The sequence below is a fragment of the Brassica oleracea genome, chromosome C8, assembly GCF_000695525.1.
Source record: "Brassica oleracea var. oleracea cultivar TO1000 chromosome C8, BOL, whole genome shotgun sequence".
Lineage (NCBI taxonomy): Eukaryota > Viridiplantae > Streptophyta > Magnoliopsida > Brassicales > Brassicaceae > Brassica > Brassica oleracea.
In genome coordinates this window covers 20,983,963-21,000,905 of record NC_027755.1, presented here as the reverse complement: position 1 = coordinate 21,000,905, position 16,943 = coordinate 20,983,963, and the positions used below count along the sequence as shown (strand labels likewise).

At 38.5% G+C, this 16,943-nt stretch overlaps 5 protein-coding genes and 1 pseudogene across 11 annotated transcripts; 3 read left to right on the top strand and 3 right to left on the bottom strand.

The window, feature by feature from the left end:
• The first annotated feature begins 421 nt into the window (after positions 1 to 421).
• On the top strand, positions 422 to 2,280 carry LOC106309529 (single-stranded DNA-binding protein WHY1, chloroplastic). Its single transcript, XM_013746574.1, has 7 exons — positions 422 to 726; positions 962 to 1,062; positions 1,159 to 1,251; positions 1,395 to 1,489; positions 1,568 to 1,641; positions 1,720 to 1,808; positions 1,902 to 2,280. The coding sequence occupies exons 1-7, from the start codon at positions 495 to 497 to the stop codon at positions 2,019 to 2,021; spliced, it is 804 nt and encodes a 267-aa protein (XP_013602028.1). The 5' UTR covers positions 422 to 494; the 3' UTR covers positions 2,022 to 2,280.
• A 1,436-nt stretch (positions 2,281 to 3,716) lies between these two features.
• LOC106312275 (ubiquitin-conjugating enzyme E2 1) lies at positions 3,717 to 7,307 on the top strand. 5 transcript variants are annotated; one of them, XM_013749736.1, is made up of 6 exons: positions 3,717 to 4,048; positions 4,397 to 4,534; positions 4,621 to 4,646; positions 6,866 to 6,955; positions 7,054 to 7,142; positions 7,224 to 7,307. In XM_013749736.1, the coding sequence occupies exons 2-6, from the start codon at positions 4,410 to 4,412 to the stop codon at positions 7,290 to 7,292; spliced, it is 399 nt and encodes a 132-aa protein (XP_013605190.1). In that variant the 5' UTR covers positions 3,717 to 4,048; positions 4,397 to 4,409; the 3' UTR covers positions 7,293 to 7,307. The 5 variants fall into 5 exon arrangements, with proteins under 5 accessions (XP_013605190.1, XP_013605189.1, XP_013605188.1 ...); XM_013749735.1 differs by having other exon boundaries at positions 3,728 to 4,045; positions 4,400 to 4,534; XM_013749734.1 differs by lacking the exons at positions 6,866 to 6,955; positions 7,054 to 7,142; positions 7,224 to 7,307 and adding exons at positions 4,746 to 4,835; positions 4,934 to 5,022; positions 5,098 to 5,480 and having other exon boundaries at positions 3,746 to 4,048.
• Positions 7,308 to 7,587: 280 nt separating this feature from the next.
• Positions 7,588 to 9,387, bottom strand: LOC106312273 (binding partner of ACD11 1-like). 3 transcript variants are annotated; one of them, XM_013749731.1, is made up of 5 exons: positions 9,172 to 9,387; positions 8,713 to 8,884; positions 8,534 to 8,609; positions 8,344 to 8,457; positions 7,588 to 8,191 (listed from the first exon to the last, which is right to left on the bottom strand). In XM_013749731.1, exons 2-5 carry the CDS (start codon positions 8,829 to 8,831, stop codon positions 7,778 to 7,780), a joined length of 723 nt encoding a protein of 240 aa, XP_013605185.1. In that variant the 5' UTR covers positions 8,832 to 8,884; positions 9,172 to 9,387; the 3' UTR covers positions 7,588 to 7,777. The 3 variants fall into 3 exon arrangements, with proteins under 3 accessions (XP_013605185.1, XP_013605184.1, XP_013605182.1); XM_013749730.1 differs by having other exon boundaries at positions 7,597 to 8,203; positions 8,713 to 8,874; XM_013749728.1 differs by having other exon boundaries at positions 7,598 to 8,203.
• An 880-nt stretch (positions 9,388 to 10,267) lies between these two features.
• On the bottom strand, positions 10,268 to 11,460 carry LOC106309594 (60S ribosomal protein L10-1-like). Its single transcript, XM_013746650.1, has 4 exons — positions 11,382 to 11,460; positions 10,747 to 11,248; positions 10,573 to 10,654; positions 10,268 to 10,478 (listed from the first exon to the last, which is right to left on the bottom strand). The coding sequence occupies exons 1-4, from the start codon at positions 11,389 to 11,391 to the stop codon at positions 10,410 to 10,412; spliced, it is 663 nt and encodes a 220-aa protein (XP_013602104.1). The 5' UTR covers positions 11,392 to 11,460; the 3' UTR covers positions 10,268 to 10,409.
• Positions 11,461 to 11,887: 427 nt separating this feature from the next.
• LOC106308044 (sphinganine C(4)-monooxygenase 2-like) lies at positions 11,888 to 13,534 on the top strand. The gene is made up of 2 exons (XM_013745154.1): positions 11,888 to 12,286; positions 12,739 to 13,534. Exons 1-2 carry the CDS (start codon positions 12,053 to 12,055, stop codon positions 13,297 to 13,299), a joined length of 795 nt encoding a protein of 264 aa, XP_013600608.1. The 5' UTR covers positions 11,888 to 12,052; the 3' UTR covers positions 13,300 to 13,534.
• A 756-nt stretch (positions 13,535 to 14,290) lies between these two features.
• On the bottom strand, positions 14,291 to 15,733 carry LOC106309547 (annotated as a pseudogene).
• Positions 15,734 to 16,943: the final 1,210 nt, after the last annotated feature.

The following is a 16,943-nucleotide window of genomic DNA, read 5'->3' as shown; positions in this document are numbered from 1 at the left end:
CATATTTGAATATATTTATTTTAATGATGATTTATTAGTTATTCCCATATTCTAAAAAAATTTCCAAAATATAAGTTGACATTAAATGTAATATATGAGTTATTACCATATTTTAAAAAGTTTACCAAAAATATAAATTAACATTAAATGCAATTGTCCATGTCATATTAAGTTATAATACATGTCATCAATTTCAGTAGTGATGTCATATTTGTTTTGTGAAATTGATTGTAGAAAGTACATGTGGCAAAATCACTTTGTAAATATAGTCTAGGGGATTCGGGGACCGGTTTGTAATTGAAAGAACTAAAGGTACGTTTTGTAATATATATTATATTTGGGGACCATTTTATAATTTGAAGAATTGAAGGTGTCGAAAACGAAAAACGTATAACTTATCTTTTGTCTCGTCTCCTCGAGTCCTGTCGCTCAGAGAGTGTAAAGGAAGCGCCTTTTTTTTTGCCTCCGTCTTAATTCGCAGAGGGACACAAGCGATGTCGCAACTCTTATCTTCTCCTCTGATGGCGGCAAGTTACAGTCCCTTCACTAGCCATCGCTTTCTCTCTTCGTCTTCTTCAGTACTCGTCGCCGGCGGCGGTCTCGCCGTGAAACGACATGGACTAGCTTCGAAACCGGTGAGGACGGTAAACCTCTCGGTGAAGTCTCGCCAGACGGATTACTTCGAGAAGCAGAGGTTCGGTGACTCGTCTTCTTCTTCACAGAACGGTGAGTTCGTCTCAAAGTTTACAACTTTAGGGTTTTAGCTTTGCTTAAAGTTTCGAAATTTCGAAGCTTGATTCCAAAAGGGTACTCTCAAAGTTTACTACTTTAGGGTTTTAGCTTTGCTTAAATCTCGAAATTTCGAAGCTTGATATCAAAAGGGTACTCTTAGTCTTGAGAAATGGAGCTTGTGTGTGTGTGTGATGTTTACTTGTTTTATTGGTTTTTTGATTTGATATAGGTGAAGGAGGGCCTGCTAGGTTTTACGTGGGACATTCGATATACAAAGGGAAAGCTGCGTTAACGGTGGAGCCAAGAGCACCAGAGTTTGTGTCTTTAGACGTTAGTCTCTCTCTCTCTCTATCCCAAAAGATCAAAGAGCCTCTCTCTACTAGTTGTAGTACTGATTGTGATTTGTTTCTGTTTACTTATTTGCAGTCTGGAGCTTTCAAGTTGTCGAAAGACGGGTTCTTACTGCTTCAGTTTGCTCCTGCAGCTGGTGTAAGGCAATACGATTGGAGCAAGAAACAGGTCTGGGCTTTATCCTTTTTAACCTCAGATGATCCCTTTAGCTGTATTCTTTAAAACTGTGCTGAGATTATCTCACTGGTTTTGTTGTAAAAAGGCAAGTCTTTTGTTTCTTTGTATGATGAATCAATGTTTCAATGTTGCAGGTGTTCTCATTGTCGGTTTCCGAAATTGGAACTCTAGTTAGCCTAGGCCCGAGAGAATCTTGTGAGTTCTTCCATGATCCTAACAAGGGGAAAAGGTAAACATCATTTACATTAGCTGTGTCCTATATGGTCGCATGTAGTCTTATTTTTGCTTGCCTGTTTGATGTATTTAGTGATGAAGGAAAGGTGAGGAAAGTGTTGAAAGTTGAGCCTCTCCCCGATGGTTCTGGCCACTTCTTTAACCTAAGTAAGTACATTTAATCTTCTTCTTGATTCGTTTCAAAAGAGTTTAGAACTTGGTCTCTTATGGTTTATATAAACACAGGTGTTCAAAACAAGCTTTTGAATGTTGATGAGAACATTTACATACCAGTCACTAGAGCAGAGTTTGCTGTTCTGACCTCTGCTTTCAATGTAAGACTCTGAAATCTCTCTCTCTTACATAATAACTTGTCTTTTGCATGTTAGCGTCTTTACTAAACTCGTTTATTTTAATGTAATGGCAAGTTCGTCTTGCCTTACCTCATAGGCTGGCACGCATTTGCAAACTCCATCAAACCAGAAGAGGCAAACCGTACGAGCAACGCTTCACCTAACTATGGAGGAGACTATGAATGGAATAGATAGATGAATCTAAGGGCCACAAGCGAATCTATCAGACATTATCCTTTCTTTATTTCCTTTTGCTGATAGTGTTCTTGAAAGACAGTGTTCTTTGTTCGTGGCTAGCAGAATAGACTAAAGAGTAGTGCTTTTTGTTTTAGTCTTTTTGACCAAATGTGGAAGTGATTGTGCTACGCGGTTGTATTGTATCTCAAAACATCAGTTGGTTGTCTCTTGTCTTATTTTAGCTGTTTTTGATTAAAGAACAATTGTCACAATTTGATTTGAATTGCGAGTACGACCTTGTATGATCCTAATGCTCAGGCTTTGAGAAGAGCGTTGAATGTGAATTGGTTATCTAATGAGTCAGTGACACAGAAAGCCCTTCCTCTTAAGTGACATCACTCTCCTCGATTGGTTTGGCTCTAGTTTATGTCCGGTTAAATATATAATTGGTTATTTCGGTTAAGGTCTTTCTCACCTAGAGATGGCAATCATGGATTTGGACCGCGGGCCTGGCCCATAAAGGATTGTCGCGAGACGGTATTGGGACGAGGTTTTCTAGGTCCGTACATTTGCGGACCTCGCGGGACGGGTCTTTGCGGGACTGGGCCTTTTGCGGGATGGACCGAAACAGGTCATGCGGGATGGACCGAAACGGGTCATGCGGGATTACATCGATCCGTATTTTTTTTTCATTTCTTATTTTACCTGAAAAATGGAGAGGGAGAGTGAGAAGAAATCGATTCTTGTGACATTTTTCCCCAGAAAACATAAGGAGTTTCGACGATGACGACTCCAGTTCCGGTGATGATCATTCGAGATCCGGCGATGACGACTCCAGCTCCGGCGATGACGACTCCAGCTCCGGCGATGATGATTCGAGCTCCAGCGATGACGATTCGAGCTCCAGCGATGACGATTCGAGCTCTGGTGGTGTTTTAATCTGGTTTTCTCTTTTTATTACACACAACTATGAATTGCTTTATTACAATGTGAGATTTATTGTTTAAGTTGATTGGTTTTGTTTTCAGTACTGTGAAATGATACTTTTCTTAAATTAAATTTGGTTACAATAATTTTGTTTAGGAGAAAAGTTAGTTGTATATCATGTCATTTGTATAATTTGACAAAATGATTCACGATTTTTTTTTTTGAAATCCAAAGAATTACAAAGAGAGATGGTTTGATGAAGACATACAACACTTGAGCCAAGTTATTATAAAGACAACAACTCAATCAGATTCAAACTTAATAAAATCTTATGATGATAACAAAAAATTGCTTTTAACTCAAGAACGCAAGCACAAACAGAATTTTATGGCATTGATTTTGATAAGGCTTTAGTGAAGCTTAATGAGCTCTCTTCAACTCTCTTACATTTGAACATTCATGAAGGAAGCTGTAGTAGGCGGTTTGATAAGAAGGCATCCCGCGGGACGGTCCGCGAAGACCTATATATTTTGCGGTACGGGTTTGGACCGACATTCTGAGGACCACAGTCCATGCGGGACAGACCCGCTATGACCCGCTCGATGACTAATCCGCCGCGGTACGGGACGTGACGGGACGGATAAACCTGTTTGAGATCTCTATTCTCACCCTGAACAAATTGAATAGTATTAGTATTATTATTTTCCAACGTCGGCCAGGTCAAATTGGTATTTTCCCTTTATTTTATAAAATGGCAACAATATTCTTCGGGTTTAAGCAATTGGTTTACGGTACAGTTTCGCCGCCTTAACGGTTTAATCCGGTTAAGCAGCCACTTGCTCGTCGAAAGGGCAAAAGCAAAGCCGACAACTTTAGAGAGATATGTCAGAGGAGCAGAGATCATCATCATATACGTAGTAGAGTTCCAAATCAATCAGCTTTTCCTTCTCTCTCATCGCACGGTGAGACCGAGAACCAGCCCAAACCTGATTCTCGAATTTCTCTGATCACCCGTCGGTCATCACCGCCACGCAGATGCTCGCTTGAGTCCGACCTCTTCTCGCCGCCATCTTTGCCTCTTCCTTTTACTCAAACAACGAGATCTGTTTTCCACGGTATCGTTTTCATCTCTGATCCTCGATGTTTATTTTGCTCGATCCTTAGATTTTTACTTTCATCTGAGCTGGTTCTTGTCATTCTTCTTGTGAATTGATGCGACCTTGAGCTGTTTTAAAAAAAAAAAAATCAAGTCTTAGTTTTTATGTTACTTCTAAGATGTCTAGATGACAAAGGTCGTAACTTTACCGATTCGAATCTGTTACATGTTAGTTAGCATATATACCCAAACTGCTGAACATTCAGTTCATGTGAACATGTTTAGTAGAAGTTCCATGATTTACAGAATATATATATTTAATTCTAAGCTATCTATCTAGCTGACAAAAGTCATGTGGGTTTGATTTTATAAGCTAGAGGAGGATGTCGACACCAGCAAGGAAGAGGTTGATGAGGGATTTCAAGAGGTTGCAGCAAGACCCACCTGCTGGAATCAGCGGTGCTCCACAGGACAATAATATCATGCTCTGGAACGCCGTCATATTCGGGTATTCTAACAAGTAACATTGATGCTGGTTTCACTTTCTCAAACAGTGGTAGTACTTATCCTTCTTGTTCTTTTGTGGGCTTGCAGGCCTGATGACACCCCATGGGATGGAGGTAAGCTTATGTTGCTGTGAATTTGCCTGAGGATCACATTGATTGGAATCAATCGTTATAGTAGTTTTCTTATATGCTCTTACTTGATCCTCTTGTTAGGTACTTTCAAACTCTCATTGCAGTTCTCTGAAGATTATCCTAATAAGCCGCCAACAGTTCGTTTTGTGTCACGGATGTTCCATCCAAATAGTAAGTCATAGAGAATAACAAATCTCTTTTCTTCCCCCTTTGTTTGATTGTTAGCTTTTGGCTCAAGTTAACGTTATTCCTCTCTACCTACTTCGCAGTTTATGCAGATGGGAGTATTTGCTTGGACATCCTCCAAAACCAGTGGAGCCCTATATATGATGTTGCTGCTATACTTACCTCCATCCAGGTAATGCCTCCTACCAGCCATCTTTTAATATGCCCTTAAAGCTTGAAATGACTCTCTCTTCTTTGTTGTTTGCAGTCGTTGCTCTGTGACCCTAATCCGAATTCTCCTGCAAACTCGGAAGCCGCTCGGATGTACAGCGAAAGCAAGCGTGAGTACAACAGAAGAGTGCGTGACGTTGTTGAGCAAAGCTGGACTGCTGACTAGTAGTTTGTTATTTGTAATCTTTGTAACTCTTCTCCTTCTCTCAAAATGTCACCTTTTAAGCAACAACAAGCTTTCACTTATCTTTTTCATTCATGTCTTTTGTGTTTCCAAAACTCTATGGTGATTGGATGCTGTGATGTTTCTGTGAAACCTAGCATCCTTTAAAACATCTTTGTACCAAACCTTCTGAAAGTTGAGCCTCTCCCGGATGGTTCTGGCCACTTCTTCAATCTAAGTAAAATATAATTCTTCTTCTTGATTCTTTTCAATAAAAAAAAGGTTTAAAACTTGGTTTCTTATGGTTTTCGACCTTGGTATGTATTGAAAAGGTGTTCAGAACAAGCTCTTGAATGTTGATGAGAGCATTTACACACTAGAGCAAAGTTTACTGTTCTGGTCTCTGCTTTCAAAGTGAACAACAAGATCTTTGTATCTCAAAACATCAGTTGCTTGTCTTGTCTTATCTTATTTTAGAGCAAGTTTCAGTTTGATTTGAAGTTTGAACTGCGAGAGTACGAGCTTGTATGATCTTAAATAAAGCGCATGCTTTGAGAAGAGGGATGAATGTTAGAATTGGTTGGCTAGACTCCAGACCAGTGGAGAGATTGAAAAGCAAGCAAGCCTTTCTCTTAAGTGACATCACTCCTCATTTGGTTTGGTTCGGTTTTAGATTCTGTCCGGTTAAGTATATAATTGGTTATTTCATGGCCTCCCTTCCTAAAGTACCACATAACATTTTCTCTTTGCTACTAAACAAAACGAATAGTTCCTTTCCTTCTATCGTCGGCCAAATGGGAATTATTTTAATTTGTAGAATGAGAAAATTGAAACTCTATTATTCTGGTTTAAGTAATTGGTTGACGGTACAGTTCGCCCTAACGGTTTATTCCGGTTTAGAAGCCACTCGCTCGTCGAAAGCAAAGATCGTACTATATACGTCGAAGAAGTTTTCAGACCTCACAATGATGAACATATGGGTTTTGTACTTTTTGTTTGATAGATTAGTGTTAGATTTGAAAGTAAAAACTCAGAGGAAAATAATTTCGTTACCAAGGTTGACATACCGGGTGCGGGGGCTGAAAAGCATACGGTATGCTTTTAGGTTTAGGAAAGTTTACTTTATTCAGAAAAAGTATGTATTTCTATAAGAAAAAGAAAATTAAGCTGCTATAAATACGGGTTCCTTTATAAGATTATATCCAATTAACATCATAATGAAAAACCCTAAATGAATATTTGCTTAGTCGCGTTTTTGCTCTTTTGCTTTTTTTGCCATTTTTTAAGGTTAATTCGCGTTTGTTCACAGAGGAGGATGTCGCCAGCAAGGAAGAGGTTGATGAGGGATTTCGAGAGCTTGCGGCAAGACCCACCTGCGGGTATAAGCGGTGCTCCACAAGACAATAATATCATGCTCTGGAACGCTGTCATATTCGGGTAACAGAACAAGTACCATAGATACTACTGCTTTCAGTCTCTCCATAAATAGTAGTTTTGTGTACTTACCCTTATTGTTTTGTGGGCTTTCAGGCCTGAGGACAGCCCATGGGATGGAGGTAAGGTTATGTTGCTACGATCACGTCTCTTGGGATCAATCGTTATAATGTGTTTTCTTATTGCTCTTGGCTGAGTCTCTTGACAGGTACTTTCAAACTCTCACTGCAGTTCTCTGAAGAGTATCCTAATAAGCCGCCAAGAGTTCGTTTTGTGTCACGGATGTTCCATCCAAATAGTAAGTCATAGAGAATAACAAATCTCTTTTCTTCCCCTTTTGGTTGACTGTTAGCTTTTGGCTCAAGTTAACGTTATTCTTCTCTACCTGTTTTGCAGTTTATGCAGATGGGAGGGTTTGCTTGGACATCCTGCAAAACCAGTGGACCCCTGTATATAATGTTGTTGCTATACTTATCTCCATCCAGGTAAATATCTAAATGCCTCCTACCTGCATCTTTTAATATGCCCTTACAGCTTTAAATGACTCTCTTCTTTGGTTTCCGCAGTCGTTGCTCTGTGACCCTAATACGAATTCTTATGCAAACTCGGATGTTGTTGAGCAAAGCTGGAACTAGTAGTTGTTAGTTGTAATCTTTGTAACTCTCTCCTACTCTCAAAACGTCACTTTTAAGCAACAAGCTCTCACTTATCTTTTTCATTCATGTCTTTTGTGTTTCCAAAACTCTTTGGTTATTGGATGCTTTGATGGTTCTATGAAACCTAACATCCTTAAAACACATCTTTGTACCAAACCATCTGAATTACTCACTTCTTTGTATATATCCATTGTTAGGGGACAAAAAGTCAATCGTTTGAGTTTGACATTCATGTGCTGATAAACGATTTTAGCTCTCAAGTTTAGGTTATCTTTATATAACTTTTGATTAAAATGGTAGATCGCTTGCGAAGCGCGGAGATAATAACGTTTTATGCATACAAATCAAATCAGGGCTGAACACACGTATGAAAATAATGATTCTTTCTTGAGTTTTCTTTTCTAATGTCGTCATATATATTCACAGTCGAATACCATTCTGATCAGTTCGTAGGCATATTCATATCACTGCCTTGAGCCACGGCTACCAAGATCAGATGCAGCTTTAGCCGCCCGCTCAAACGCGCCCGATAGCCATAGAGCTCCGCTGGAGAAGTAACTGCTATTGACAACGCTAGTTGCAGCTGCTGCCGCGGTTCTTCCTGTGGCAGAGACGGCTGATCTGGCTTTGTCTGAAACATGATACTTTTGGTCGGTTAATCTGACAGCTTCAACTCCGGCAAAGATTTTGTCAGTGAGACCGATCCTCTGGTCTAGTTGAGAGACTCTAGCCGCTGCTGCAGCTGACACACCGTGGGATTCGTCAAAGCCTTTGGCTTTGGCTAATGCGTCTTTGCCCAGCACGAATCCGGTGGCTAGCATTGACTTCACCAATTCTTGAGCTTTTGTCACTGCTTCTCCGGCGTTGAACTCGCCTCGCTGAGGATGAGGCAACATCAAAACAGCCAAACACAAAATCAGCGATGATCAAACTTTTCAACATGAAGACTATACTGAACATAACTGAATTGCGATCCAGTGACGCTTATACTAAGACCAAAGTTGAGACAAATGTAAGAAGAGATTCATACATGTGGGTTTGTGTCATCTACAAAACCCCGCTGAGTCGCGTTCCAGAAGTCAAAGTCCTCGTGATGCTGTCCCCAACGAGTTATGCAAACTCGCTGCTCCAATATGGTTGCCCCCTGAAGTTAATCAAAGAACCTAGTGATTCTCAAGAGAATCCCAAAAAAGTGAATCAAATCCGAACAACACACTTACACTGAGTAAGACAGCAGTCTCCTGAGAGTAAGAATCCTTGAACATCACATAAGCAGTGCAAGCTTGCTCACCCGACCTTACCTCGATAACAACATAACAGAGTTTTTATCTTCAGAATCAATGCAGATAAAAAGCAATGTGTGATATCAAAAATCTGGTGGAAAGTAAGACTCACTCACCTGACAATATCAATATGTTCGATTGCACCAGAGAAGGAGAAGAAGTCGATGAGATCTTTCTCAGTAACAGCTGGAGATAGCCCAGTGACTTCCACACCGAATCCATTCTGATGATCCATCGTGTTCAAGTAAAGCTTATTCAACTCAAAGAATCAAGAATCTCTACAGTATCCTGCAAAATTCGCCAATCAGAAAATAAAAGCCCTATAGTTTCAACATAACAAGACTTCGATAGACTGATCATCTTCAGTTCGTGATCAAGCTTCCGAAACTAGACGAAATCGATACTCGTGAAGACTACTATACTACTACGCATATCATCTTTCCGATTCATTTTCTGGAACACGAATACTCTCGTTGAAATTTGCATCGAGAAGATCAGATCGTTGATTTCGACGTATTTTTTTACTATAGATCTAGGAGAAGAACTTCGAAAGAAGGCGAAGGATTCGAAGTTACCTGCTGTTGACCAGCTCGCAACTCAGAGAAGCTTGAAAGAGAGACGACGGTGATGGACTTATGAGTGGATAGAGACAGCAGACAGAGGGGGGATAAGATACGGAGAAGCCGATCGCCAAACGGAAAGTAAACCGTGACGCCGATCCAAGCCGAGAACCGTCGTCCGCTGCTCTTGTTGCTAGTATGAAACAGACGCGATTTGAACTCTAGATTCGAGCAAAGTTAATGGGCCTTTACTAAAGCTAATACAAGTAGGGTAGGCCTAATATAGTTTTAAGATTATTTCCCAGTCCAGCGCAAGCAAACAAGTAAACAATTAATATTCACAATTAGTTAGAAATTTTATTTGGGCTGCTCTCCTAAATATAGGACATTTCTAAGGTTATGTCACAAAATAGCCCTCAAAAACTAAAATAAGCAAAATAACATTTTATTTTTTGAAAATTTTAATTTTTTTTTATTTTTCAAAATTTGAAATCTTATCACAAAAACCTCACTCCCAACTCTAAAATCCTAAACCTTAAACTCTAAACCCTAAACCTTAAATCCTAAACTCTAAACTCTAAATCTTAAACTCCACCCCTAAACCCTAAACCCTAAACCCTAAACCCCACTTCTAAACTCTAAACCCCAAACCCTAAACTATAAATCCTAAACCCTAAACCCTAAATCCTAAACCCCACCCCTTAACTCTAAATCCTAATATCTAAATTAATTTACCATTGGGGTATAAGTGTATATTTATCTCTTTTAATAAAACATTAAATGCTATTTTGATCATTTTTACTCTTAGAGGCTATATTGGTGACAACATTTTTTTTAGTGCTATCCTATTCATTTTCTCATTTTATTTTATATGTAAAAATAACTTTTGCTGATATTAATCTTTTCTTAATTATCTACAATCTAGCACGTAAATAGTGAAAATTTCACCAAAATATAGATAATGGTATTTTGGATTTAAATACTACTGTTATGCAACAGACGTTCCAGCTTATTTGACAATTTTTGTTTTCAAATCGTTTGATTTCACTTGTCCTGTAAAAAGTTATAATCAAAGGTTTCGCAGTGAGAAGTCAGAAGCCAACGACAAAACTTGCAAAATAAGGTTTACTGGCTAACATATAAAGGACCAATGTCATTTCAAAAAGATTCAGAATACTGAATGTATAAAACTGTAAGACAATACTTTCAAGGATAAAAAAAGTTTTAGACTAATATAATTCAGCTCTGAAACTTCAATAGGTGGCCGGCAAAAATGCAGTTCCAGGCTGACGGTTAGCCAAAGGTCCATGGCATGAGAAGAACTGCAAAATGAACCAAGACATTGTCAAAACTCAACAAACAAAAGACGTCACAATAACCCAAGAACCAAAGTTGTGATAATACTAAATGAGATACCTTAGCATTAACACCATCAGGAACAACACGCTTCTCTTGCCTCAGCTTCGTAAAGTCTGCTCTGTTAAACTTAGTGAAACCCCTAAACAAAAACAACAAACATTATAAGTTCGTGAAAAAGGATTTAATCCTCAAAAAAAAAAAAAAAACAATGTGAAATGATAAAAAAAATACCATTTCCTGCTGACGATAATCTTCTGACGACCAGGGAACTTAAACTTAGCCCTCCTCAGAGCCTCCTGAGCATGGTGACCATGAGCATCCTTACACCTCACAGACAAAAGCACCTGCCCAATCGCAACCCTAGCACAAGTGCCCAAGGCCTTTCCGAAAGCGCCTCTCATACCGGTCTGAAGCCTATCAGCTCCAGCGCAGGAAAGCATCTTGTTGATCCTCAAAACATGGAACGGGTGAACCCTAATCCTCAGATGGAAAGCATCTTTTCCCGCGGATTTCACCATGTACTTGTTGCAAGCGATACGCGCGGCTTCGAGTGCTTCGCTCGAGACGTTCTCCTTCTCCCAGGAGACGAGGTGGACGCAGAAAGGGAACTCGTCGACGCCTTTCTTCTTCATGCCGACGTCGTAGATCCTGATCTTGGGATCGGGGACACCGCGACAGTAACGAGATTTTGGGTATGGTTTGCCCTTGATCTGACGGTAACACCTAGCCGGTCCTATAACGAATCAGGTATTAATCAGCTAACATAGCTCAAGATCAATGAATCTATTACCATTAAAGAACGTTACTAGAGGACATAAACAATCAACTGGTGTCTGAAGAAACGAGAGAGAGATAGGGAAACTTACTTCTTCCCATGGCGTGACGTCTCTCCTTTCCCTCCTTAGGCTGAAAACGCGGCTGCTCAACGGAAAATGACTGAGAATTTATACATGCGGTATTTGCTAGGTTAACTAAAAGATTGGGCTTGAGAGAAAGCCCGTATAAATTATAAAAGAGCTTTGTTACGGCCCATATAACTTCCCTTCATTGGTTAAACCTTTTTCTTAATTATATTATTAGCCAACCAATGACTCTCTCTACACATGAACAGATAACACAGAGGCAAATCAATTTGCGAATGTTCTTTGGCATGTGTTTGTTCTCTTTGGACTAATCATATCTTTTACCATTTTCATGACATTATTTTTATCAACAAAAAACTGTATACATTAAAATCAAAAACCAGTTGGCGCCTTTGCTCCCTGACCATTCCTTTTAAGCCACGTGGAAATTTCAGAATAGTCGGGTCCCACCTAAATATCGAAAATTAGAAAGTTCATATTATAGATCTTCTTCTTCTTCTTCTCCTCCTCGTCGAAGAAAGAGAGGAAGAGGTAAAAAAAAAAAAACACCGAGCGACGACGAAGAAGATTCTCTAATCTCTCCGCGTAGTTTATCTCTTGAAGAGAGGGTAATTATCGAAGAGTGATGCGATTTTCTTCACGCGGTGTTTGAGGAACATATATAGAGAATAGAGATGATGATGATGATGGGTTTCGCGATTTCGGATGAGTTTCTGGGCACGTTCGTGCCGATTATGGTATATTGGGTTTATTCAGGGATGTACATTTACTTAGGATCTATGGAAAGATATAGATTGCATTCGAAGGTAGACGAGGACGAGAAGAATCTCGTCACCAAATCCGCCGTCGTCAAGGGCGTTCTTCTTCAACAGACTCTACAAGCCATCATCTCCGTCATTCTCTTCAACGTATCTCTCTCTTTACATTTTCAAAGTTCTTTACTTTAATTGGATTTGGAGGGATCTATGTTTTGGGAGCTCGTGTGTATTGAAAGGAAGCACCTTTGTTTTTGTTTTGTTCTGAAGCTGCTGAATCGAGAATTGTAGTTTATTTTAGGATGCAACATAAAGATTTGTCTGATGAATCAAAACTCTGATCTCTTGTTTCTTGCTGCTTTGGATAGTTATTAGTTTGTCAACATCTTTTGTCCAAGTAGCTACCATATACTCACATGTGCAAAGGTTTATACTACTCGTGTGTTCTGAGTCATGACCTTGTGGTGTTTCTCTCCGTAGTGGAAGAAACTCTTTGAGGTTTATAGTTCTCATGTTATTTGCTTGAAGCTTATATCTTAGCATCATGAAGCTTTCTTTTCCTGTTTTTACCTGATTTGTTTTTTCTTTTTTTTTTTTTTGTTTAGATTACAGGAAGTGATGATGCAGATGCTGCTTCTACGACGCAGCACTTCTCCCTTCTCCTCCTCGCCAGGCAATTCATCATCGCCATGCTCGTAATCGACACGTGGCAATACTTCATCCACCGCTACATGCACCTCAACAAGTTCTTATACAAGCACATCCACTCTCAGCACCATCGCCTCATCGTCCCCTATTCATACGGAGCTTTATACAACCATCCATTAGAAGGTCTTCTCTTGGACACCATCGGCGGTGCTTTGTCTTTCCTCTTCTCCGGTATGTCCCCGAGAACGGCTATATTTTTCTTCTCCTTCGCTACCATCAAGACGGTTGATGATCACTGTGGACTTTGGCTTCCGGGGAATCCGTTTCACGTCTTCTTCAGTAATAACTCTGCTTACCATGATGTTCACCATCAGCTATATGGGAGCAAGTACAATTTCTCGCAGCCCTTCTTTGTCATGTGGGATAGGATTCTCGGTACTTACTTGCCTTATTCGCTTGAGAAAAGAGCCTCTGGTGGATTTGAAACACGGCCGATCAAAGTATCTAAAGATGAGTAACTTTTTTTCTTCTTTTGGAGCTTCTTATCACTTCTATGTTACTTGACTATTTGATCGCTAGAGAACCACTGTAACCTCTGTGTACATACAATTGCAAGCTCTCGTTTTCAATCTACGGTTGTTTGTTTCTGTGTAAGCTAGCAGTGAATTCATTTTGTAATAGACCAGTGAAGTGATTGCTCAATTATTGAAATAGTGGACCTTTGAATGAAAAGGATACAATGCTTATCTTCAAGATCCATTGTTACTTTAGAACAAGGTTGATGTTGTCTTGATAAATATGGTTTCATCTATGTTTCTGAAATTATATGCCATTTAAGTACCTTATTTGATTCACTGTATTGGTTTTTGTAAGATCAAAAGTTTGTTTCTTGATTAGATCAAGCTGGTGAGGTCTGAATCTTGAATTTGAACTTTAAGCTGTATTACAATCAAATCTTTTACGCAAAAGCTAACATTCCACAAGAACTGGTCAAAGAAACATATCACATCAATGATACAATTAAGCTATCTTGTCCACTTCTACTTCATCTCATTTTCAACCACATGGTCTTGAGATGAGTTCTGGACCAGAACATTCTGGATTGGCTTTTTAAAAATGTGTTAGGTGAAATGAAACTGTCATTGATTAATTGAGTTTCCTCATTATTGGCACTTTTAGGCAACTCGTACGGGCTCTCATTATACCGTTAAATCTTTCTAGTCTTGAGATAAGCAGATGAAAATGAGGTGGACGCATTGTGTTTAGTGGCTAGTCTTTGTTCTGCATTATAACATGTCTCCTGAGTCAACAAAAGGTTATAGTTACACCTCTTCATAGGTCACATGGATTTGCAATCTTTGGTTATGTCTTTTTGTAATTTTAGATTAGAAACAAAGTTCATCACATGGTGCAGTTCCTAAAATCCTCAGAAGATCACATATCATCTTGACTCATTTGTGGTCAATAAAACTTCTATATTCAGATAAGTAGTAATTAGCAAAAAAAAAGTAGTAATTAGCAAAGCAGATCATTTTTTTACACTCAATAGACATTACATGCAAAGCCAAAGGAGCTTATGTTTCACTGAATATACATGAAAGGGGGTTGCGTGCGAGAAACGGAACTATTGCTTACCTTCCTCCGTGTTTCAATACTTGATGGATTAGCTTCTAAAGGGAACCTTGGAACATAACTCGGTGTTCTGTTCACGCTTGTGTACGAATCACCTGAAACTCTGACAGATTTATGACTCTTGCAGCCCAACAATAAACCACCACTGCTAGGTTTCCGTCTCTGAGACCCCGTTTCTCGGTTTGATTTGGCGATTTTAGGGATTCGAGTAGCCTGGAAAGACCGGTTGTCGACAGGACTTGTAGCACATTCAGACACAACAGAGTAATCCGCCACACTTTCCGTTACTACACTCCACGCTATGCTTCCTTCACTTGGCGCATAACAATCCGGTGACTCTGGTTCGCTGCTTTCTTGCCTTGCAAGAAATGGTTTTGCGTTCCTTGTTAGACTTTCGATCTCAAAGAGGTCTGAGCTCAAATCGCTGGCACTCCCATCTTCCTCTGTTTTGGCAGATATCGAGTGATCCCATGGAAGATGCTTTGAAATTATTCTCTTCTCAATGAGAGGAGATCCAAATATTTCTAGAGACTTCCTCTGCTCTAATATTGCTTCTTGTTGTTGCTGATGAAGCTTCATCTCTGAGCTTAGACTCAATTGCGTCTTGATCTTCTTTAGACCAGAGGTTCTTGTCTTCTCATTGACGACATCCACTGAACTCCAGTTAGAACAAACGCATCTGCAGCCAAGATTCGCGAGAAAACTCTTCTTGTTATTCGACTTGTGATTGCTACTAATATTCTTCTCCTGCGACTGCAAGTGACTGTTGCAGACAGAGCTGTTATTGTGGTTCTTCATCTTGTTCTCAGATTTGTTCTGAAGCAACAAGCTCTGGCTATTCCAGCTGGATTCAGACCGAAGACTCGGAGTTTCAGAGGAGTTCTTCGAGTTTTTCTTCTGACCAACAAAGATTCTATCGATTGAAGCTTCTTGATTTGGCAGAGGACACATAAGTCTTGGACTGTGGTCGGAATCCATATCTCCGTTGAAGTGCTTCTCAGCTCCAAACACACTGATCTCCATATCTTCAGAAACTTTCTTGCTGAGTCCAACAACATCCTGATGCTCTTCTGGATTGTTGTCCATGTTCATTAGGTTCTTCTGCGTGAGAGCGTCTTCCTTGCTTGTCAAGTAAAAGAAAGAAGTAGAAGAAGAGAAATGACCACAATGTTACTGTTATTGTTCATAATGAAATCAAAAGATGTGTTTGATGTTGAAGAAGATGAGCTTAAAGCAACCATTTCTATATATATTTTTTTAATTTTGTATAGTATTATTTCTTGTGGATGATTTAGATTTGACTATAAATAGAGGAAAAATGAAAAAGCTTTTGAAGCTAATTGCTCAATGGATGTGGGATCTACATTAGTAGGACAGGATGGCCAATTTACCAGTGATTCTGTGTTCATCCCCTATTAATTCTCGAGCATTACAACATGTTTTCGTAGCCACGTGTCATCACGAGAATGATTCTTAGAATTGTTAGAAAAATAAATTGGTTCATATAAACATATACTATGTTTTTTATTAAACTAACTATCAAATTAATTAATAGTGTACAAAAGAATATTTTTCTTTCCTTAAATAAAAAGTACAGAATTACCTAATATGATTAACATATATATGAAAATTAATGATTATGAATAAAAAAATTCTAACCTCTCTCTTTTTCGTTTAATTTTATACTATTAAAATAAATTAAACAATCACATTAAGCATATAATAAAAACAATTATATTTTTTCTTATATGTTATATTTTGAATTTTTAAAAATGACTATAAATTACTAAAAATGGTAAAAATCCCACATTAAAAATTTGTGATCAATGGTTTAACTTTTTTTTTGTTGAAGCAAGATACAAATGATCATATATCATAGGGGTGGGCGTTCGGATACACATTCGGGTTTGTATCAGATATTTCAGTATAAAAGTATAGAACCCGTTCGGGTATATCTACACTTCGAGTCGGGTTCGGGTATTTTATGTTCAGGTTTGGATATTTTGGACCGGGTTCAGATATTTAAATTTGAAGAAAAAATAAATAAATTATTCATTGTTTAAGTTTTTTCTAATTAAAATATATTTTAACCTAACTGTTTTTAAAATTTTTTTAAAATATTAAACTATTAATAGGTTTAGAGATAAAACTTTAAAAATAGAAAGATACTAATTTAGTTGTTGTTTTGAAATTTTAGATGCAACTTTTGTTAATGCAAGAAACAAGAACTTGATATGTATTTTAAGTGAGTAGGAAATGATTTTGTCCATAATTATATGTATATTATCTAATTTTGAGCAATAAGAATCATTAATATAAATATTTTGAATAAAATGAGATAAATAAACTAGAAATGTAGAGTTAAGTATACTTATGTTTGGTTATCTTCGGATATCCATTCGGGTTCGGATATTTTCCGTTCAGATTTAGATATTACCCGGACTGGTGAAATAAATAATTTTTTTGTTGTTCTAATTAGATGATTTTTAGACCAAGCTGGTGAATATATACTAGACATACATTTATATTT